This window comes from Stenella coeruleoalba (assembly GCF_951394435.1).
Source record: "Stenella coeruleoalba genome assembly, chromosome: 3".
In the NCBI taxonomy this organism is placed as follows: domain Eukaryota; kingdom Metazoa; phylum Chordata; class Mammalia; order Artiodactyla; family Delphinidae; genus Stenella; species Stenella coeruleoalba.
In genome coordinates, this window is record NC_137148.1 from 166,612,409 (window position 1) to 166,636,120 (window position 23,712).

A 23,712-nucleotide genomic window follows, 5' to 3' on the forward strand; every position below is an offset into this window, starting at 1 on the left:
GAAAGCAGCCAACTTAAATGACCTTGGAAAAGATGTTTTGGCTGGAAACTGTAAGTCTAAGGACAAAAGGAACTGGATCTCTAGTTCGCAAGGTTGTTCTTCACAGGCTAAGTATTCTGAAAGCACTGTACACGCACACTGGGAACGAACACACGAGTAAGGAGAAAGGCTAGAATGAGCCCTGTGGTCCCGGCTGAGTCAAAGACAGCAGTATGGTCACACTTAACAGAGACACAGATGACCAGACGCAAACCATGTCAGCACGTGTGCACTAGGGTCAGTACACGTACGTATACTTCCTAGCACTGCACACTGAGAGGACCTAGAAGCAATGACGCCCCAGAAGCAAGGAGCACACCCAGCACCCACATCTTGGTTTCTAAGACCATTTTCTAATAAGGGAAACCAGGGCTTCTTGGGAGAAATGGCTGGTTCTAGGCCCTGGGAGGGAAATGTACCAGCTGAGCCTGGAGCGTCTTTGGGTGCCAAAAAGCAAAGACGTGCTCAAAAACCCCACAATGATGGGGGCATGTCAAAGGAACAGAGCAGCCAACTGAGAGAGCTCCCAATGGCCAAGGCTGGAATGATTTGAGCAACAAAATAAACTAGTATTGGAGTTTAACCCAAAGTATAAAATAAATATCCAGGAGTCCATATTGATATAAATGATTGAATACATTCACAACTGGGGGGAGAAGAAAGAAATCTTCCACACAGGAAAACTCCAAAAAATTTATGTAGGGATTTCACCTTCAAGGAGGTAGCTCTTAATTGCCCACCTATTATTTGTGGGCTGAACTTAGTCCCTTTTTTCCAGAATACAGTATGGAAGGGGTAAAAAAGAGTAACTTCACAGTGGAGACACCTGACACACACTACCTCAGCCCGGTGATCAAGGTCAACCTCAAGAGTGAAAAGACATGTAGACAGTAACTGCCCCCCCCTTGTGAGGTGATAAGAGACGTGCTTCACTTCTGGTCTTCGTCCCGAAACCCACCATCCCATTTAAGGATGAAAAAATCACCAAACAGATCCAGGTTGAGGTACATCCTACAAAACACCCGACCAGTTCTCCTCAAAACCATCAAGGTCACCAAAATTACACCAAGTCTGAGGAATGGTCACAGACCAGAAAAGATTGAGGAGATGTAAAGGCTAAATGTCATATGGGAGACTTCCCTGGTGGCGCAGTGGATAAGACTCCGTGCTCCCAATGCAGGGGGCCAGGGTTCGATCCTTGGTCAGGGAACTAGATCCCACATGCATGCCACAACTAAGGAGCCCTGGAGCCGCAATTAAGGAGCCCGCCTGCTGCAACTAAGACCCGGTATGTATGTATGTATGTATGTATGTATGTATGTATGTCACATGGGATCCTGGAATTGAAAATGGAAATCAGGGCAAAACTAGAGAAATCCACATAAAGTTTACTTAATAGTAATGTGTTTAATTACTAGTAATGTTCCAGTGCTGATTCCTCACTTGTGACGAATGTAACACGGTCACGTAAGATGTGATCAACCACAGGGGGAACCTGGGGAGAGTATACGGGGGCTCTGAGTACGACCTTTTCAACTTTTCTGTAAATCTGATACTATTCTAAAGTAAACAACCACAATGCAATGACAGAGACGTGCTGAAAGGACACAGGGACGGATCTGAAGCGTCTCCCTGGGCCAAATCTGGGACAATTTAAGCAAAGTAAATAACAATAGTGTCCACAAGACAATTCTTCTATGAAGAATTACACCATTAAACAATTAAATAAGGGAGAAGAGACAGCTCTTCCTTGTAGTGGAATTCCAAGACCTGTAGAAGGAATGCCGGAAAGAGAAAACCAGTACTCGGCACTTTCCAGAGTGATCATTTCAGGTGAGACTCCTCTGACAGATGCTGAAATTACGGGGGAAAGTTATGATGAGAAATGGTATATTCATATAGCTTCTAAGTGCCTTCTCACAAGTTACTTATAAATTACAAAGGAAAACTCTTAGGTTTATGTGGGGAAACCCGCAGGCACCACGTAAGGAAAGACCAAAGCGATGCTCTCCTGTCACGGAGCCCCTGGGCTTGTGCCTCCCGATGTGAGGCCCCAAGAAGGGCACAGCACCCACCCTGGAGTTTCTCGCCAGAATTCCAGAAAGAAGACACATCACACAAACCCAATCTGAGGGACAGTCTACCAAATGCCTGGTCAGGATTCAAGTGTCAAGATCATGAAGGACAAAGATGGACTCAGGAACTGTCACAGACACGACATGACAGACACACGGCAACAAAAGGCAAAGTGGGATCCTGGACCAGAAAAAGGCCTTTAGTGGGGAAGTCTACAACATCTGAATAGAGTCTCTAGATTCGTTACCAGTTAACAATGATTTGTTAAATCATTGTTACTATCCTGGTGTTGAAACTGTCCTAAGGTTATGTGAGATGCAGGAGGCCGGGTGAAAGGTATATAGGAACTCTTTACACTACTTCTGCAGTTGTTTGTAAGTCTGAAATCATTTCAAAATGAAAATTTAAGAATGACAAACCCAGGCTGCAGAGCAGCACGCTGGACAGAGCTATTCCAGTGGAGATGAAGTCACGCCTGGGAGGCTAAACAGAAGGGAAGGGACTTGAGTAAGTGGAGGGCAGGGAGTCAGCGCACAGGCAAGGGCAGCAGGAAGCAGAGAAGCAGCTGGGCCTGACCACGGCCTGGGACCTTCCGCTGCACCGTGGAAACAGTTCCCTCTCCATGAAGATCTGTTCCTGCCAAGGCAGCCAGATTTACACCGCCATGAGGGACAGAAGGCAGAAGGAGGAAATCAACTTCTCGAGGTGAATTCTGGGAGGGTTCTGGGGCCCCCAGCGGTGGGTGCGTGGCCTCTGGAGGCCTGGCCTCCTTACAGGTAGGAGGGCACGTTCCCATGGGCTGAGGGCTGAGTACTCGGTTTCCCATCCTCCCCCTCGACAGCTGACTTGAGGCAGACATGGTTCCCCCTGAGTGCTGGGCCGACGGTAAAGGGGGTTCCCCTTCAGGGCCAAGCCAAGTGTACACTCAGAGGCCTGACCACATCAGAGCAGACCATCCCCCAGGCCCATGACTGGACTGTTGCCTAACATGTGACCTGAACTGGGTCAATGACAGCCAGTCCTGGGACTTCTGGAAAAAACCTGGGAACAGGAGAATCATTATGTGACACATGCGGAGCTGGGAAGAGGGATGCCCAGATGGCCTGAGGAATCCTGGCCCCTGGAAGGGTGCCTGCTGGGAGGAAAAGACCAACGGTACCAAGAGGTGGCTAGTGAGAGAGCCTCCTCTGGACGCCGTTTGGGTATCCAGATGCCACCTGAGCGTCTGTGGTGCCTGGACCAGGCTGGGACGCGATCGACAGGGCTCGGTGCCCCAGCAGTAAGTGGACAGTGTCTGCACAAATGGTTCCACTCCACATTTCTAGTGGGCAGTTATCTGACTCCCGTGACAACCTTGTGTGGAATTTGCTCATTGTGGGGCCTGAAGAGGACACCAAGGACATCCTGTGAGAGCTGCCCCAACAGGAATCATGGACGGGCACTCCATCACCTGCCCTTCTATCCTGAGCCTTGACACGAGAGGCAGGTGGCTATGGGCTGAGTTGTGTCCCCCCCCAAATTTGTATGTTGACATCTTCATGCCCAGCACCCCAGAACGTGACTATATTTGGAAATAGAGTCTTTAAAGAGATAATGAAGTAAAAACACGGTCACTGGGGCAAGCCCTAATCCATGACTGGTATAACTTTGTTGTAAGAAGAGGAAATTAGGGCACAGACACACATAGAAGGAAGGCAGTGTGAAGACACAGGGAGAAGATGGACATCCACAAGGCCAGGAGAGAGGCCTAGGGAGAAACCAGCCCTGCTGACACCTTGTTCTCAGACTTGTGGCCTCCCGGGAAATAGTTCCTATTGTTTAAGCCACCCAGGCTGTGGTCCTTCGTGAGGGTGGCCCAAGCAAGCTAACACACAGGCGTCTGAGCCCAGGCCGGGCTGCTAGTGACCTCGGGCGGTGGGGCCTTCCCATTGGGCACTCCTGGCACCTGGGGTGGGCACACTCACGAGAGAGGTACTATGATGAGGAAGGGCCCGTTGATCCGCTTGTGCTCCATGAGGTACGTGATGAGAGCGATGGTCTGGATGGTCTTCCCCAGGCCCATCTCATCAGCCAGGATGCCATTCAGGTTGTTGTTGTACAGGGACACCAGCCACTCCAAGCCTTTGATCTGCAAGGAAAAGCGGCCAGGACTGAAGCCCAGGTTGGGTTCGGGGGTGTTCCCCGCGCTTCGGAGACTCACAAGTTCTGCCCCAGCCAGGGACCTCCTGCGGCCGTCTTCACTTGGTATTTTGCTCTGAGTCAGCCCACTCCTTTCCCACTCAGCCTCATCCTCAGCAATCCTGTCTCTGAAATCACAGGGTTGCTGTGCTAATGAGAGATGTATATGAAATGTCCTTTCTGGGCGCACATTTAAACAGCTAAGCTTCTCACTGTTACAGTGTCCGTCTGTCACTGCCTGACACCAAGCCACACAGCACATTGGGAGCAACCTGCCCTCAACCGTGTGACACTGGATTCAGGAGAGCGTTGGGGTTTCAGGGGAACTTGGTGAGGAGTCCACCACATGACTAACAACTGCCTCAACAGCATTTCAAGATTAACTGAAAGGTTTCCAAAGCTTGTGAAGCTTTCTGAAACACAGTCAGTTAGAGAGAATATTGTCTTCAGGGAAAATCTGGAAATTTTCATAACAGATTAAGCAAGTTAAGTCTTGGCCATGTTCTGATTTCTCTGATTACACTGGTCTCTGGAAAGTTCCACTGGCCACAGGATTCACCTTTGGCACTTGATATCAGCACGGATATCAGCACCAGCTGCCTCTTGGGAGCTTACAGGTGAGCCTGGGATATGGGGCCACAGGAGAAGAGATTTTTACTATAAGCAGCTCCATTTCTTGGCTGTTCCAGGCCAGACCCTGACAAAGAGCTTCAGAGGCGTCATCACTTCACCCTCAGAGGCTGGCAGGAGGGGCTGCTGCCCCATTTCCCAGAAGGAAGGACCGAGTCTAGGGCTGCTAACCTCTCCTGCCTTGCTGCCTCATGCTGCACAGAGCTCTAGGAAATATGTACTGAGCACCCATGGGCCCACACCTGGGTCCCATTCTGGCTCGGCCATTCCCAAACTGTGTGATTTTGAGGAATCGCTGTACCTCTCTGTTCCTCAGTTGTCCCTCCAACCACCCCCCCTTCCCATGAAATTCGGAGGACCGCAGCACCTACTTCAGAGTGGCTGAGGGAATTCAGATGCTAACAGCCTATAAAGTGCTCCTATTCTTCTTGGCACATATCAAGCACCCAGCAGATACGGATTTATTGCAACATTTCATTTCCTCTTGGTCAGACCATGAAGCTGCTTTACAGATGAGGAGACTGAGGCTCAGAGGGGAAGAGCAAGTTGCCCAAAGACCAAGAGTGGACCGTGAACTCAGGTCTGCCTGCCTTCAGCAGCCACCCACGACCCGGAAACCCCTCTGCCGAGACTGCTATGTGGACACGGCCCCCTCCAACCTACCTGGTACTGCTTGAGGACGCCGTTGACCATGAGCGCCGACTGCTTATCCACCCTCTCGGTGACGGCGTGGGCCACGGCATAATAGGACTGCAGGCCACGAGCGAGGGCCTGCGACACGCCATACTCGTCATCAACATCTTGCTTGGCGTTCCTGGGAGCAAGATCAAAGGGCCGTGTGAAGACACACATTCCTACTTGTGACAATGTGCTTCTGACACAAACCTCCGCAGAGCAGCTTTATGGCCTGAGCCGGAAGATAAGCCAAAGAGCAGCCGCACAGTCTGAGGACAGGCAAGGCAGCAAACACTAATCCAGGTGGGCCCAAGACTAGACTTCTGGGTGCCATGGGAATCAAGTCACTGTCACACCACAGAAGGAATGTTACTTTTAGCCAGAGGCTGGTCACATGGCCCACCCTCCCTACCCGGAGTTCAAGAGTCTAAAGGGAAAATGTACACTCAACAGCCTTGCACAAACCAGAATCATTTACACTTAGGCTGTTTTGTAATCTAATCTAGAATTCTTCAATTAAAAAAATCTCTTTTTATAATTTTATTTTATTTTTTTGGCCGCACCACGAGGCTTGCAGGATCTTAGTTCCCCAACGAGGGATCAAACCCAGGCTCCTGGCAGTGAAAGCGTAGAGTCCTAACCACTGGACCGCAGGGGAACTCCCTGGAATTCTTTTAAAAAATGACTTTAAACTATTTACATTTTATTAATGTGAGAGATATATGTGATCCAACTATCATATTGTTTTATGCTGTGTTTTGTTTTTATATCTTCTTACAAATCCTGCACAGTGAGCTGGGTTTTCCTAGCTTAGAGGGTTTTTTCCTATATATTTCTGATGGATTCAAAAGACTGTATGTTTGGGCTTCCCTGGTGGCGCAGTGGTTGAGAGTCCGCCTGCCGATGCAGGGGACACGGTTCGTGCCCCAGTCTGGGAAGATCCCACATGCCGCGGAGTGGCTGGGCCCGTGAGCCATGGCCGCTGAGCCTGCGTGTCCGGAGCCTGTGCTCCGTTAACGGGAGAGGGCACAACAGTGAGAGGCCCGCATACCGCATATGGTTCCCTTCATACCTAGTGCTTATGTAATACATAATGCTCTCAATGCTCTATTTAAGAGTATCCATTAACTCTGTCCTGTAAGCCACAATAAAATTGGTATGTTAATTGTAACTGTGCTTACAACCAAAGGATGAGAAATAACCTAAACGACCACCGCCAGACTCAGGCCACAACGTGAGACCATGACAGGGATGCCATGACAGGATGGCCAGATGTGGAGGAGTGAGACACCCTGTGTGCACAGACATAGGAGCAAGGGGCAGAACACTGTGCCCCAGATACACTTGTGCAAATGAAACAAAACACAGATACATGTCATGCTAACTGATGCATAAAATATGTGTGGAAGACACGCGATGCTGGAAGCAGTTTCTTCCAGGGAGGAGATGGGGAGGGCTGCGGCTGAAGCACAAGCATGAAGCGGCCTTCTGTGGTAAACCCAACTATCTCTTTTTTATTTATTTATTTTTTATTTGTTTATTTTATTTTTGGCTGTGTTGGGTCTTCATTGCTGCGTGCAGGCTTTCTGTAGTTGCAGCGAGTGGGGGCTACTCCCCATTGCGGTGTGCGGGCTTCTCACTGCGGTGGCCTCCCCCGTTGCGGAGCATGGGCTCTAGGCGCATGGGCTTCAGTAATTGTGGCATGCGGGGTCAGTAGTTGTGGCCCACGGGCTCTAGAGCGCAGGCTCAGTAATTGTGGCCCACGGGCCCAGCTGCTCCGCGGCACATGGGAACCTCCCAGACCAGGGAATCGAACCCACATCCCCTGCATCGGCAGGCAGATTCCCAACCACTGCACCACCAGGGAAGCCCCCCGACTATCTCTTTGTTGGTTTTCTTTTTTTTCTTGTGGTACGCGGGCCTCTCACTGTTGTGGCCTCTCCCGTTGCGGAGCACAGGCTCCGGACGCGCAGGCCCAGCGGCCATGGCTCACGGGCCCAGCCGCTCCGCGGCCTGTGGGATCCTCCAGGACCGGGGCACGAACCCGTGTCCCCCACATCGGCAGGCGGACTCTCAACCACTGCGCCACCAGGGAAGCCCCCGACTATCTCTTAAACACAGGATGAGCCACGTGAATGGATGGAACGTCATTCGACCCCTACAAACATCAGTGACATCTGAAGTAAGTCAATCCGGTGTTTGTGGTCCCACAGCGGCTGCCGGCTGGACAGTGCTGTCCGGGGAGAAGCTGGGATTCTAACAGCTTCTGCCGGTGCCACCTCGCGGGAAGCTGGTGGAGGGAGGGATGCCTTACTCGATGATGTGCCGGGCGTCCACCTCGGAGACGTCGTCGCTGTCTGGATCTGGAATCTTCTTCTTGTCCTCCACGGGCAGGGCGGGAGGCTGTGCTGGCTGTGGCTGCTCCTCCTCCTCCTCCTACCAAGAGACAAGCCAGTTCACCTCAGGTCACCCCAGAGTGATGCTTTTACAACCCACGTGCCCTCTTCCTACCAATCCCAAAACATGTCACGCTTTTTATTTGCACATTCTTTTAATTGCTCAGTATATGATTTTTAGTTTTCTTAGCAGAGTCCAGACACTTCTTTTTAAGGGCCTCTCAGGGTATGCTGTACTTCTGTTGCACCGAGTCCCCCGTACACAATGCATACTACTAAAACAGCTTTTCCCTTCTCTTGGATTTCCTAGGTATTAAACATTTTATAGGTAACCTTCAATATTTATTGCTCTTGATTTACTTTCAGCTTTACTGACATGGCCAAAATGTCTAAAATATGTCAAATAAGACTGATGATAAGGCATCATCGTTTACTAAGAGGTTTTCTATAAATCTGTATATTAAGTATGAGTGTCGTGTTTCATTAAAAGGATTTTCCAACATTTACTGAGCAGATAATAAAGGGGATTTTGTATGACATACTGAAAAAACACACACAAATACATTTCCCAATATTAAACCATCCTTGTATTCCTGTATAAATCACACAAAATGTGTGTGTATAATGGAACTGCTATAAAACTAAAAAAGAAAAAGTATCTGTCATTAACCTGTCAAATTATTCCAGTCAAAACCCAGTGGGATTTCCTTTGGAGCATGCAAAATAATTTTATAGATCATTTGGAATAATGAACAGGTAATGACAGCACAAACATTTTGGTCAAAAAAATCATAACCGGTAAGACTTATCCTACTTGATATTACCATGCTGGGAATTAAAATAGGAATGGGAAGCCTGGCTAATTCCAATTAAAGGGGTCAGCAAATTTTCCCCTCAAAAAGTGACTTTAGGGGCTTCCCTGGTGGCTCAGTGGTTAAGAATCCGCCTGCCAGTGCAGGGGACACAGGTTCAAGCCCTGGTCCGGGAAGATCCCACGTGCCACGGAGCAACTAAGCCCGTGCGCCACAACTACTGAAGCCTGCGCACGTAGAGCCTGTGCTCTGCAACAAAGAGTAGCCCCCGCTCGCCGCAACTAGAGAAAACCCACGTGCAGCAATGAAGACCCAACGCGGCCAAAAATAAATAAATAAATAAATTTATTTTAAAAAAAAGAATTCCCCTAGTCCTCCTGGGGAGTAGGTGGGGAGAAAGGTGGGGCTGCTTGACAGCCCTGCCTGAGGTCCGACTTATATTTAAAAAAAAAAAAAAAAAAAGTGGCTTTAAAGCTGGACAAAAGTAGCACAGGCAACCATTTCAGAGCCCTAGGAGTCTGAGAAGCATTAACACTGAGAAAACTGCCGAGCCTTGGGCAAGAAGAGTGGGAGTTTGTGGAGTTCTTACTTGGGGGTGCTTTCATCTCTCCTACCCTCAGCTCCCAGTTCTGATGTGCAAGTTCTCCCAGGGTGGGCAAGCCACGAGGCCTGGCAGCTGAGGCTGATGGGGACTTAGTCATTTTGTAGCAGTGGACGATGCCCAGGCCAGCAGCACTGTCAGTGGAGGTGAGGACCTCAGCCATGGGTGGGGAAAGCATATTACTGGCTGAGGGCTGTGCACATGCACAGAGGAAACGAGAAAGGGAGAAAGGGCCCAGCAGAAAGTAAAAGCCAGGGTGGGCTTGAGAATGGCCCAAACTTGGAATGTGTTCTTCTACACACACTGATCCACTGGCTGGAGAAAGAAGCCTTACTGGCTCAAGGTGTTTGAGTACAAACTCTCCCCAATCACTGGAAGACTACTAAGTTATGAAGAAACACAACCCACTCCTAGAGAGCCAGGATTAAAACTAAAAATGAGAAAAAAACAAAAACAATAAACTGAGCAGAGACACCAAAGGCAGCACACACCCTGGGAAAACATTCCACAGATTCAGCCTAGATAATTTACTAAACAAACAAAAACACCAAAAAGAACGCACAGGGGTGGAAGTCAGAATCCAGAGTGGTTAAAATAGCCTTCCACTAAACATTCATTACAAGACAAACAAAAAGGAGGAGAATGTGATACAAACTCAGGGGAAAAGACAGTCAGTTGAGCCTGTCTCTGTTCCTAGATGTTGGACTTAGCATACAATCATACAAGCAGCTATTACTATATATGTGTTCAAAGCTATTGTAAATATGTTCAAAGAAATAAAGGAAACCATCTTTAAGTAGAATGTATCAACAAATACAGAGTCTCAATAGAAGACAGAAATGATAAACTTCCCAAATTTGATGAAAAACATGACTCTACCAAGCCAAGAATCTGAACAAACACTAACGAGAATAAACACAAAGAGAGAGTTCACAAACTTCTAAAACCCAAAGGCAAAGAGAAAATCTTGGAAGCAAGAAAGAGAAAATGAACCATCATGTACAAAGGAGCATCCATATAATTAGTAGCTAGACTTTCATCTGAAACAGGAGACCAGAAAGTAGAGGAATGACATATTCAAAAGGAAAAAGACTGTCAACAAAGAATTCTATGTCCAGCTACACTATCTTTGAAAATGAAAGCTAAAGAAATACATTCCCAGAAAAACAAAGGCTGAGAGAATCTGTTGCTAGCATACATGCCTTATAATAAATGGTAAAAGAAATCTTTCAATATATTCAATATCTTGCAATAACCTGTAATGGAAAAGAATCTGAAAAAGAAAACACATACACACACACACGTCTAACTGAACTGCTTTGCTGTACACCTGAAACTAACACAACATTGTAAATTATACTTTGATTTTAAAAAATGGTTTAAAAAAGAAGTCTTTCAAGCTGAAAGGAAATGATAGGTGATAGTAAATTGAATCCATAAGGAGAAATAAAAAACATCAGAAATGGTAAGTGCATGTATCAATATAAAAGACTCTATAAATATATTTTCCCTTATTTCTTCTTTTCCAACTTCTTTAGACTAAGTCATAAGATTATATCAGGTATTAATTAGAAGACTGTATTGTTGGGTTTATAACATATATAGATGTAACATATGTGACAATAACAGCACAAAGGAAGAAGAACAAATGGAGCTAAGCTAGAACAAAATTTCCATATTTTACCAGAATGTAGTTAGTATTAACCTGAAGCATATCATCATAAATTAAGATGCATATCATAATCCCTGGAGCAACTACAAAGAAAATAACTTTAAAAATATAGTAAGAATTTGTACTTCCCTGGTGGCGCAGTGGTTAAGAATCCACCTGCCAATGCAGGGGACACAGATTGCAGCCCTGGTCCAGGATGATCCCACATGCCGCAGAGCAATCAGGCCCGTGCGCCATGACTACTGAGCCTGTGAGCCACAACTGCTGAGCCCACGTGCCACAACTGCTGAAGCCCACGTGCCTAAATTCCGTGCTCCACCACAAGAGAGACCAGTGCAATGAGAGGCCCGTGCACTGCAACGAAGAGTACCTCCACTTGCCACAACTAGAGAAAGCCCCTGCTCACTGCAACTGGAGAAAGCCCCCATGCAGCAATGAAGACCCAATGCAGCCAATAAATTAATTAATTAAATTTTAAAGATTAATTTAAATTAAAAAAAAAATCAGGGACTTCCCTGTTGGAGCAGTGGTTAAGAATCCGCCTGCCAGTGCAGGGGACACGGGTACAAGCCCTAGTCAGGGAAGATCCCACACGCCGGGGAGCAAATAAGCCCTTGAGCCACAACTACTGAGGCCACGTGCCACAACTACTGAAGCCCACGCCCCTAGAGCCTGTGCTCTGCAACAAGAGAAGCCATCGCAATGAGAAGCCTGCGCACCACAACGAAGAGTAGCCCCCACTCACTGCAACTAGAGAAAGACTGCACGCAGCAACGAAGACCAAACACAGCCAAAAATAAAAATTAATAAATAAATTTTTAAAAAATCAAATGATCAACTTAATAGAAAAAGTATGAGATAAAATCTAGCTCACACGTGCTAAAAACTCTCAATAAACTAGGAACAGAAGAGGATTTACTCAACCTGATAAAGGGCATCCATGAAAAATCTACAGCTAACACCAAACAATAGTGACAGACTAACTGCATAACCCTTAAGATCGAAAACAAACTAAGGATATCTGCTCTAGACACTTCTATTCAACACTGTACTGGAGGATCTAGCCAGTGCAATAAGGCAAGAGAAGGAAATTAAAGATTAAAGGCACACAGAGGGGAAAGGAAGAAGTATTGAAGAATTATGGTTATTTATGAATGACATAATCCTGCATGTGAAAATCCTAAGGAATCAAACAAACAAACAAAAAACCCTATTGGAATTACCAATATGAGTTCAGCAAGTGCACAGAACACGAGATTAACATTTTAAAAATATACATATAAAATTGTATTTCCACGTAATAGCAACAACACATCGAAAAATAAAATCAAGGAAACAATTCTATTCATAGTAGCAGAAAAGGAATAAAATATTTAAGAATAAATTTAACAACAAAAAAAGCAAAACCTATACTCTGAAAACTACAAATCATTGCTAAGAGAAATTAAAGATGATCAAAATAAATAGAGAGACATCTCACGTTCATGGACTGGAAAACTAAATATTGTTAGGACGTGATTCTCCCAAAACTGATCTCTATATTCAACACAATCTCAATAAAAATCCCAGCAAGCCTTTTTGTAGTAACTGATGAGTTGATCCTAAAGTGTATATGGGAATGCAAAGTACCTAGAATAGCCAATAGAGCAAACAAGCAAATAATACTACCTGATTTCAAAACTTGTAATACAAGACAGTGTGGTAGTGGCACAAACAGACATACTAATCAACAGGAGAACACTGAGCATCAGAAACAAACCCTTAATTTTATGGTCAACTGATTTCCCACAAAGTTACCAAGACTATTCATGGGAGAAAGAACAGTCTGTTCATCAACTGGTGCTGGGTAAGAAGGTTATCCATAGCAAAAAAGCCCACAAAAAACAAACTTAGACCTGTACCTCAAACCATACACAGAAATCAACTCAATTATGACCCTAAATGTGAGAGCTTAAATATAAAACTTCTAAAAGAAAACATAAGAGAAAAACCTTTGTGACTTCAAACAGTTCTTAGATACAACACCAAAGGCACAATTCATATAAGAAAAAACCGATAAATGGATTTCATCAAAATGAAATATTTCTGCATTTCAAAAGACATCACTGAGGGAAAAGAAAAGCAAACAGATTGGGAGAAGATGTCTGCAAGCTACATATCTGAACAGGGACACATATCAAGAATATATAAAGAATTCTTAGGACTCACTGATGAGATAACAAACAACCGAATTAAAAATGGGCAAAAGATTTCAATAGATTTTCGCCAAAGAAGATATTTGAATGGTGCATAAACATTTGAAAAGATGCTCAACATCATTATTTACTAGGAAAATGCAAAGTAAAACCACAAGATACCACTACACACCCACAAGGATGGCTATATAATGTAAAGAACAGATAACGCCAAGCGTTGACAAGGATATGGAGAAACTGGAACCTGTGAAAAGGTACAACTACTTCAGGCAACAGTTTGTCAATTCCTTAAAAAGTTAAACATAAACTTACCATATGACCCAGCAATGCCACTCCTAAGTATCTACCCAAGAGGAATGAAAACGTATGTCCACACAAGGACATGTATGTGAACGTTCACAGCAATGTTATTCGTAATAGCAGAAAATGGAAAAAAACACAAATGCCCACCCATTGGTGTATGGATAAACAAAGTGTGGTATATCTATACAATGGAACATGACTCAGGAATAAAACAAATTTCTTTTTTAAGACCTTAACTTTTATTAATGGTTTCTCCACTTATTTTTAAAATATTTTTTAACTGAGATAGAAATTACTTAGAGTAAAATGTACATATCTAATCAAAAATTTTGATAAGTTGAGTTTGATATATTTGGGATTATGCATATAAGGGTTAAATCTACACCTTCAAAGCATAGAATATTTTCTTTTTTTTGCTTTTCCATTATGGTTTATTACAGGATATTAAATATAGTTTCCTAAGTGTAGGACTTTGCTGCTAAATAGTGCTGTTATGAACAGAGGGGTGCATGTATCTTTCTGAATTATAGTTTTGTCCAGATAAATGCCCAGGAGTGGGATTGCTGGATCATATGGCAGCTCTATTTTTAGTTTTTTGAAGAAATTCCATACTATTCTCTACAGTGGCTGTACCAGTTTACATTCCCACCAGCAGCATAGGAGGGTTCCCTTCTCTCCACACTCTCTCCAGCATTTGTTATTTGTAGACTTTTTAATGATGGCCATTCTGACCGGTGTGAGGTGGTACCTCATTGTAGCTTTGATTTGCATTTCTCTACTAATTAGCAATGTAAAACAAACTTTTGGTGTACAGACAACATGGATGAAAATCAAAAACATGCCACATAAAATAAGCCAGACACAAGATACTACATGTTGTATAATTCCATTTATGTGAAATTCCGGAAATGGCAAATCTATAGAGACAGAGCAGACCAGTGGTTTCCTGGGGCTGGAGGAGTTAGCAAGAACAAACTGTAAATGGGTGAGATGTCATTTGGGGTGACAGAAACGTTCTAAAGCTGGTGTAGAGTAATGATTGCACAACTCTATAAATTCACTAAAAAATCACTGAATTGTACTCTTACTGTGGGTGCATTTTACATATGTAAATTATATCTCCATAAAGCTGTTTAAAAAATTACAACAAAATGTTACTGGTCTAAGAATTATTAGAACTTTAAAAGAACCTGAACAGTACATCAACTATACCTCAATTTAAAAAAATATTAAATAAAATAAAACCCAGAAACATAAATTATAAAAGAAAAAAGAAAAAGAAACTGAACATGTGACCCTAAAAAGACACCAGTGTGTCTTTAATATTAGTTTTTTTTAAATATCACAGATCAATGGGGAAGGGATGGACTAACAGTATACCAACTGGCTTAACGCTACTACTGGGAAGGGGGAAAAAGGGCGCCATCTCAAGCCCTACACAAAATAAATTCCAGATGACCTGAAGAGGTAAGAGGACAAACCAAAAGAAAGATATAGGTGAACACCAAGCTGATTTCAGGCTGGGGTAAATACATAAAGAACACTTAAAAATCCAGTAAAAAAACACAACTGATTAGAAATGGGCAAATGAAGCAAACCATTCACAGAAGAAATCTAAATAGTAACACCTGAAAAAATGTTCAACCTTAATAAGCAAATATCTGCCCATTAAAATTCCCTTTTTAAAATCTTATGGAGGTGGCCAAAGCTTTTTAACAGCCTTGTAAGACACTCTTACCCCAGCTGAAGGGGGAGTCAGGACAGCACCCTTCTGGATGCGAACTGTGGAAAACAAGCCCTGCTTTCGGACACTGCATCCCCGGGCTCCCTCTGAGTCACCCTTCCCAAGGAGGCCACCCAGGACAGACAGAGGAACAAGGCTCTCATCAGAGCTTTGTCAACCAGCAAACATCCAAAAATCACCATAACGTGGAATAATTAAATGATTTAGAGAACATACACAATAAATGCGACCATCTGTAACATTGCCAAAGAATAGATTACAAGGGGCCAACATGTATGTGATTTCATGCTCACTACTTCATACCAACATTTTCTGGAGGGGAGAGCTGTTTGGGCACCTGAAATGTGGCCCGTACGACTGAGGAGATATGAGTGAGGACATTTACATTTTACTTAATTAAGTGAAAGTGGAAACAGTCATGTGTGGCTAGAGGCTACGGTACTGGACAGCGCAGCTCTAAAGCACCAACTTTCAGCCTCACCCCCTGCCCGTGTGCCGATCTCCTGCCCCATTTGATGCCTGGCTGGAGCGGGAGAGGATCACTGTGCCTGCTGTGGGTAGAGGCCACACCACACAGCACTGTGGGCCTCGACAGCCAGGAAATGAACTCTTACCTCCTCCTCTTCTTCTGAGCCACTCTCTTCACTATCAGATCTCGGAGCTACTTCATACCTAAAAAAAAAAAAAAAAAAAAAAAAAAATCAGCATTTTAATATAAATCTCCCCAGAACCAGCATGATTCACTTTCCTTAGCAAATTGGCCTGTTTCCAAATGTAAGCAGGATCACCCCCAGCTGCCAGCTCCCCTGGAATGAGGCCGACTGTTGACTCAGGATCCTGGCTGCCTCTGGAACACGAAGCCCCACTCACCCCGGGTTCATTTCCAGCCAGGCCTCCAGCTGCCCTGCTTTGGGTGCGTCTGTGCCCGTGAGGATCTTCCCACTCTCCACGTGGATCACTTTCACCGGAAGGTCGCTCATTTGGCTGGTCTCATCCAGAGGCTGAAAAAGTCACACGTGTGACTTGAGGTTCTGTAGAGTCTATACCTTCGGTGCCCCACTAACCATGGCCAACTGGAGAAGTGCCCTCCCAACTCCACGTCCAGAAAACAGCACACCAATGTGACCAGTGGTTGTGGAGATGGGTTAGCTGCACATTAACCATTCAGTAAAAAAAAATATATATAACCCATTGACGACAGTTGTTTCTTGGAAGGAACTGATATCCACGTTTTAATTTTCAAATAGGTAACATATAGTTCAAATTCAAGAGTATAGAGTGTGTACTCTCCCTCCCTATCCCCCTGCCCAACAGTTTCTCTTCACAGGCGCCCACCAGCATCATTTTCTCGTGTGTTCTCCCAGATCAATTCCACACATAAGGAACATGGACTTACGTACTCCTTCCTTTTTTACCCAAGTGACTACACTATTCCCATTTTTCTGGTCCTTGAGTTATTCAATTTATATTGTATTTGTAGACTGCAACAAGGGTCCTCATTCTTTTCTGTTAAACAGCTAACTAGAATATTTGAAAAATAAAACTTCCTTGTAGCAACAAATACGGAATTCCTCAATTTCCTGAGATATCAACTTGGGATGAAGTTTTCCCCTTCCTCAGCTCCTTCACATTTCCTGGTGAAAACCTTCAGGACGAGGATGAGGATGGAAACCTTTGTTTGCATCTACCAGGAACTTATACCTCCCACGCCTCCCTCCATCAACACTGACCCACAGCAGAGATTAGTCTCCATGCAGGTTAAAATCTCACCCTTAAAGTGGCCCACCATGAAGCGGAACAGAAACCCCACGCCCCACGAATGAGCTCTGCAGGCTGCCTCAATCAGTGACTTTCACCCCTGAGTCCTTCCTGAGAGCGGTTATGGTGCTGATGCCGGGATGTCCCCACACCCAGAATCCTGACAGAACTGCTCTGGGGTGAGGCTTGGGCCTCTCTGGTTTTCAAAAGCTCCCCAGCTGATTCTGACGTTCAGCCAAGGCTGCGAACCACTGGGTGAGAACAAGGACAATCAGCAGCCATCATCAAGTGATGGTTCCCGTTACTAAACAGGATGAGCAGCTGCAGTGATTCCCCAACAGAATTCCCCGAGTCACGCTTTCCTGTGATGTGACTTCCCCCTTGAAAGCCACAAATGGCCGTGTGAAGGCTTAGCACTGTAGTAAAATGCCAGCCCACATTTCTCTTAAAAAATTCAACTTAACGTTTCAAATAAAATCATGCGAAATAAGAATATTATTTGAGTTAATCACTATAGTCATTCATTTCTGGGAATCAGGCCAACAGGAGAAAGCGTGCCATCTGCTACGGACTGGACTGTGTCCCCTCCAAAATTCATATGCCCAAGCCCCAGCTCTCCAATGTCACTGTATTTGGAGATGGGGCCCTTGGTGGGTAATTAGGGTTAATTTAGGTCATATGGGTGGGGCCCTCAGGATGGTATTAGTGCCCCTATAAGAAGAAACACCAGAGCTTGCTCTCTCTCCTCCCATGTGAGGACACAGCCAGAAGGCAGCAGTCTACAAGCCGGGAAGAGAGTACTCATCAGGAACCAAGCTTGCTGCTCCTTGATCTCCAATTTCCAGCCTCCAGAACTATAAGAACGTATATTTCTGCCGTTTAAGCCATGCAGGCTACCAAAACAAAAACAAAAACAAGAACTAAAACAACAAAAGGGACTTCCCTGGAGGTCCAGTGGTTAAGACTCTGTGCTTCCACTGCAAGGGGTGCGGGTTCAATCCCCAGTCGGGGAATTAAGATCCCATGTGCCATGTGGTTAAAAAAAAAAAAAAAAAAAAGCCACACAGGCCATGGTGTTTTGTTATGGCAGCCCAGCTAAGAGAGCAAGGGGGCTCATTACAACAACATGTGGGATAGAAAGAAAGGAAACAATGGAAATAGCCACCCATAGGGGAGGGGACATATGGTGGTCCATCAGAGCTGTTCAGTGCAGGATCTAACAGCTACAGATGGGAAGCAACTTAGATAGCTATCAATCTGAACGATGAAAGAGATCCTAGTACATCAATACAATAAAATGAAAGAACTAATTGCTTGATATGGAAAGTGGTCCAAGATACCTGCTACGCAGGAAAAGTCTTGCTATGTGTAGACTGACCCAAATGGTCCCAAAACAAAACAAAGAGAATATAAGCACAAAGGTTTCTGGAAAGATACAGAGAGAGACATCAACCAAGGATCAACATGCATGCTTGTGAGAGAACAGGCACCATGGGGGCTTCTACTTTTCATGTTATCATTACATTTACGTTTCATGTTATTATCATTTTCTTCCTAGAAGTATTACATTTATAAGTCAGAGAAGCAAGCACTAGCCACCTCTCTAATACGGTGGTATTAGAAAGAGTCAGGTAAGTAAGTGTACATGAGCTAACTTGGAAAGACTCAGATACAATACCAGGCGGGGAAAAGAAAACCACCTGGAGACACAGGTACGGAAAAGGTCCCAGAGCAAACACACCGAAGGTTACTCAGGTTTCTCTCTGGGAAGGGGGACTGAGGAGGGGTTGGAGGAGGTGGTAAAGGCCACACCTTGCATTCACACCTCACTATGCAGCCTTCTTTCACACTAGTGTGTTAACCGAGAGGAGGCGGACAAGAGTGCCATGGAAAAGACTCAAAGACTCGTGTGTGGGGACAGCAACCCCTCTCTGAGTGGGCCTCACTGCACGGTTCTGACTTTTGGAACCAGGCTAGTATTTCACATCCTAAATAAAGAAATGAGGAGTAAATAAATAAAACCAACAAGCGTTGGGGGGAGCCTCACTAACGGGGGCACAAGGGGAGAACTAATCTTCTGAATGCAGTATCTGGAGCATGTACTTTCAACTTCAGACAAACAGTGAGCTCTAGCTAGGAGGTTTCTTTCTTTTTATTTTTTTATAAATTTATTTATTTAATTTATTTATTTTTGGCTGCATTGGGTCTTCGTTGCTGCATGCATGCCTTCTCTAGTTGCGGGGAGCAGGGGCTACTCCTCGTTGTGGTGCGCGGGCTTCTCACTATAGTGGCTTCTCTTGTTGTGGAGCATGGGCTCTAGGTGCACGAGCTTCAGTAGCTGTGGCATTTAGCCTCAGCAGTTGTGGCTCAAGGGCTCTAGAGCGCAGGCTCAGTAGTTGTGGTGTACAGGCTTAGTTGCTCCGCAGCATGTGGGATCTTCCCGGACCAGGGCTCGAACCCGTGTCCCCTGCACTGGCAGGCGGATTCTTAACCACTGTGCCACCAGGGAAGCCCCTAGCTACGAGGTTTCTTTTGCAGAGGGGTACATGTTAGCCATTCTGAATGTACTTCCTGCACAGTCTAGGACTGAGGAAATGAGGGCCTATCTCGTGGCAGACGGGGGTCAGGTTTTGGGCTATTATAACGTGGACAGGGAGAAGGAGAAAAAGAACCCCGTGGTACTGGATTAGAATTGGAAGTATCAGTGTGGCCTCAGTATTTTTAATACTACAATAACTAGTTAATATATATAACTAGCAAGGTGGATGTGTGAGCATGCACACATCTGTTTCCTAGATCTGTCCACTGAGAGGGCCCAGAAGCAATGACAACTCAGTAGCAACGAACACATCTAGATCATGGTTTCCAAATATTCTTCTCTGATTAAAGGAATCAGGGCTCCTTGGAGAAATGACCGAGTCCAGGACTCGGGCAGAGAAAGCAGAAGATGAGCCTGGGCCATTTTCGTGTGCAAGGAAGTCAGAAACCCCTAAAAGAACGATGGGGACACATCAAAAGCAGGCAGGAGCCAATGTGAAGGGGTTCCTACTGGTCCAAAATGGAACAATTTGAGCATCAAAATACATAATAATAGTGCAGGATTAAACTAAGTAAATCCATTAAACTAAATAAGAATCCATGAGTTAGTACCAAGGGTTGCCAAACTATGAACAAGCCAAATAAAAAAGAAGGGAAGGCTTTTCCTTCCTGCAGAAAGTCAACTAATAAATGCAGAAGAAAAGACGAGGGAAAAAACATCACCATTTTGTAACCATTATGGCAAAAACTGATACAGGCAAAGACAACAGATGATGAAACAGCCGATGAAAGTTTGAGGAATCACGTTATCTTTACATGTCTGAGTATCTCTGCACAAGGTACTTAATCTTTACAGCTGGAGACACCTTGGCGGCCACCAAAAGGTCAATATCACCAGTGGGGGAAGAAATCTACGCCACACACTCCTGATATGACGCACAGAGAAGGACCCGGCGTCATTTCAGGGTTTTCTGTTGCTGTGAAGGACACTGGAGGGTCAATTGTGAAACCTTAACAAGGGCTGTGAATTAGATCACGGTATTGCGTCAATGTTCATTTCCTGGTTTTGATCATTGTACAGTTGTGGAAAAGAACAGCCTTGCTTTTAGGATGTACACACTGAAACACACAGAGGGGTAAAAAGCCCTCACGTGTGCATCTGACCCTCGAATGGTTTAGGAAAAAATAATGACACGTGAAAAGTGGGAATCTGGGTGAAGAGTACGCAGGAACTCTCTGCACTGTTCTTACACCTCTCCTGTGAGCCTGAAACTTTAAAGGGAAAACTGAGAAATAAATAACAGCACGTGCGTAGAAAAAGCTCTGGAAGGAAACGCACCCAGTAGTAAACAATATTCTCTCTGGGCAGTGGGAGCGAGGAAGGGTGGAGTGTGGCAGGGGACCTATGTGGATTTTTACCATTGTCATATACTTTTACAATTTCAAAGGGAAAAAAAAATTTTTTTAAGGATGAAATAGACCTAACCTCTGGGGCTGGGCTGGCATTTCCACAGAAGAAACCCCTGGTTCCTCACCTCGCCATCAGGTCCGATTGCAGGTGTCTGTCCTTCAGCGTTTTCTGCCTTCTGGAAGGAAAGAGAGAGACAGTCACCCCCCGACCGGGGAGGCCGAGTCACACGCGCACACAGCCGCTCCAGTCCCACCGAGGGGCGCACCTTCTTTTTCTTCTTCTTCTTCTTCTCCTTGGCGACCTGGGCGGCCTTGTGCTGCCGCACCAGCTCCGTGAGGTTAGCCACGTACTCGTCCGTCTGCTGCAGGAGGTAGGCCAGGCGCTTGTCCTTCTTCTGGTCGATGAGCTTGCGGTACCCTTCCTCGTCCTCGGCCTGCAGAAGCGTGCGGTTATGGCGCGTGCCCATGACACGCTCGTCCACCAGCACCCAGGGCGGGCAAACCAGACTCAAGAAGCCCGCGGGGCTGCAGTTAACCAGCAGCCGGACCCACATTTAGGGAGCACTGAGCTCACACCCGGGGCTGCGCTATATTCACACCTTTCACATAACTACTGACTCCGCTTCAGAACTTCCCCAGTTCCCACCCCGGGCCAGGCTCCTTGGGGACCTGCTGGACAGACATGGTCCTGCCAAGGGCCATTTAAAAGCTCCGTCCCCTATGTCCACAAACACACCCAAATCCCAACCCTTCTCTCCACCTTGTCCGAGCCACTGCTCTCCCACAGACCGTCTGCCCCGGCTTTCTGAGAACACATCGGATCATGTCACCCCCACCCCCACCGCCATCCCAGCTTACAGCATCCCTCGGCTCCCCATCATGGTCAGAATTAAATCCAAAGCCCTCCCCGTGGCCTGCAAGGCCCCGCGTGGCTGCCTCCAGGACTCCAACCTCACTCTGCCCCCACGCCACGCTGTTCCAGGGGCCACTGGCTGAGCCTCACACACGGCTTCTTCTCGCCTCGGGCCTTTGCCCTCAGCTCCTCTTTGCCGGGAGGTGCTTCCCCTGGATCTCCGCATTCATGGGTCACACCCACCCTGCCCATAACACCCAGTCAATCCCCACTCCCTGGCCCTGCTTTGTTCTCCTCAGTGCGCTTTTCACCACCCAAAACTATCTTGTCTGTCTCTCTTGGGCATCTGTCTCTCTAGGGCCAGCACGAGCCCCACCAAGGGCAGGGACTCTCCTTCGTACTAACGTGGCCCTGTCCACTCAGCAGTGCCTGTCAATATTGGCCCGGTCAGAGAACCCTCCACGAATAATACACGGTCAGACGGGAAGGGTGGGGTGGGAGGTCAGGCTCACACCATCGGCGGCTCCTCCACCAGGAGGGGTGCCACCTCCACCCTCCAGAGAGCACAGAGCAGCCAGTTAACCAGCTGAGGTCACGCGGTCACCGATGGTCAGTGAGTGGGCAAAGGTCTGGAGTCAGGTCTTTCGGACTCCCAAACCCAAGCCCTTTCTTTCTCTGTCCTGCCTCCAACTCTGAGCACCAAAATGCCCCGGCGTAACCCTGGGCGGCTGATCCGCCCGCATGCCTGCAACACCCAGCACCGCGTGAAGGGACCCGGGTCATGATGGCCAACTGTACCATGAGTCTCCGCATTCTCTCCTTCTCGATTCTTTCATTCTCCTTCTTCTGTTCCCGCTCAGTGTTGGCGTGGTATGTGGCCACCGCCTTCGTGAGTTTCTGGATTTTGCCTGTGACCGACCTGTGATATTCTTTGAAATCCTTGGCGTGCTGAAGAATGCTGTTGAGGTATTCCTGCAGGACGCACACAGAAGAGCAGACTGACTATGGGACAGGAGTTGCCGTGGTGTCACCCCACGTGAGACAAAACTTTAAAGGGGGCCTGGTGAAAACCAAGGGGACGCAACCAAAACGATACTGAGTCACTGTCTGCCTACGAGGCCCAACATTCTCTGCGTGGACTGTGTGGTGAAAAGGGACCCCCCTCTCATGCACAGCAGACGGGGCAAATGCCCTGGCTGAGACAACCTGGCAGTGTCTACCACCCACTGCAAAATGCACCCGCCCTCCCACCAAATCATTCACTGCTAGCGATTTATTTTAAGGAAAATAGCAGATATTGGCCCAAAAACTCAAGGACAAGAATGCCTATCCCAGTGTTACTTTTAACACTGGAAAGCTGAGAGTACACTGCATGTCCCCAAACAGGGAAACAGTTTCATAAATCATGGGATGCTGGGCACACTGAGATGGACTACAACACATATGTTAAAATCATGCTTCAATAATACTTTAAACAGCTCAATGTGCATATATATATATATTTTTAAAGGCAGCTGTTTAACTTTTGATTACTATATGTATATAGACAAAAAAGGTCAGAATGATATACCAAGATATTAACAGTAGTTAACACTGAATATTGACTTCTCTGTTATTTTAAACTATGCCAGTAACAGACACTGTTTGGAGGCAAACTTTAGAAAACATAAATGAATGAACAAACAGAATCACCCCAAATCCTACTTGAGTAGAGATTCTGGTCTCCTTGACGGATCTTGTATCAACCTCAGTCAGATCACTGACTGAGGACCCTCCATGGTTTAGGATCCTCCGTGGCTCCCACCTCACTCACAGCACAAGCCCAAGTCATC

The 23,712-nt window shown here is 46.0% G+C and overlaps 1 protein-coding gene across 12 annotated transcripts in view; it reads right to left on the bottom strand.

The window, feature by feature from the left end:
- The window catches only part of SMARCA4 (SWI/SNF related BAF chromatin remodeling complex subunit ATPase 4), an 87,473-nt gene that overhangs the window by 39,821 nt on the left and 23,940 nt on the right, over positions 1-23,712 (bottom strand). For 11 of the 12 annotated variants that reach the window (XM_079915485.1, XM_079915490.1, XM_079915489.1 and 8 more), the window contains 8 exons: positions 22,679-22,852; positions 21,294-21,461; positions 21,153-21,203; positions 16,192-16,322; positions 15,936-15,993; positions 7,913-8,034; positions 5,587-5,737; positions 4,080-4,243 (listed from right to left, as the gene is read on the bottom strand). In XM_079915485.1, the coding sequence (XP_079771611.1) occupies positions 4,080-4,243; positions 5,587-5,737; positions 7,913-8,034; positions 15,936-15,993; positions 16,192-16,322; positions 21,153-21,203; positions 21,294-21,461; positions 22,679-22,852 (1,019 nt within the window). The remainder of the gene's footprint in view (positions 1-4,079; positions 4,244-5,586; positions 5,738-7,912; positions 8,035-15,935; positions 15,994-16,191; positions 16,323-21,152; positions 21,204-21,293; positions 21,462-22,678; positions 22,853-23,712) is intronic. The other variant, XM_079915488.1, reaches the window with a different exon arrangement.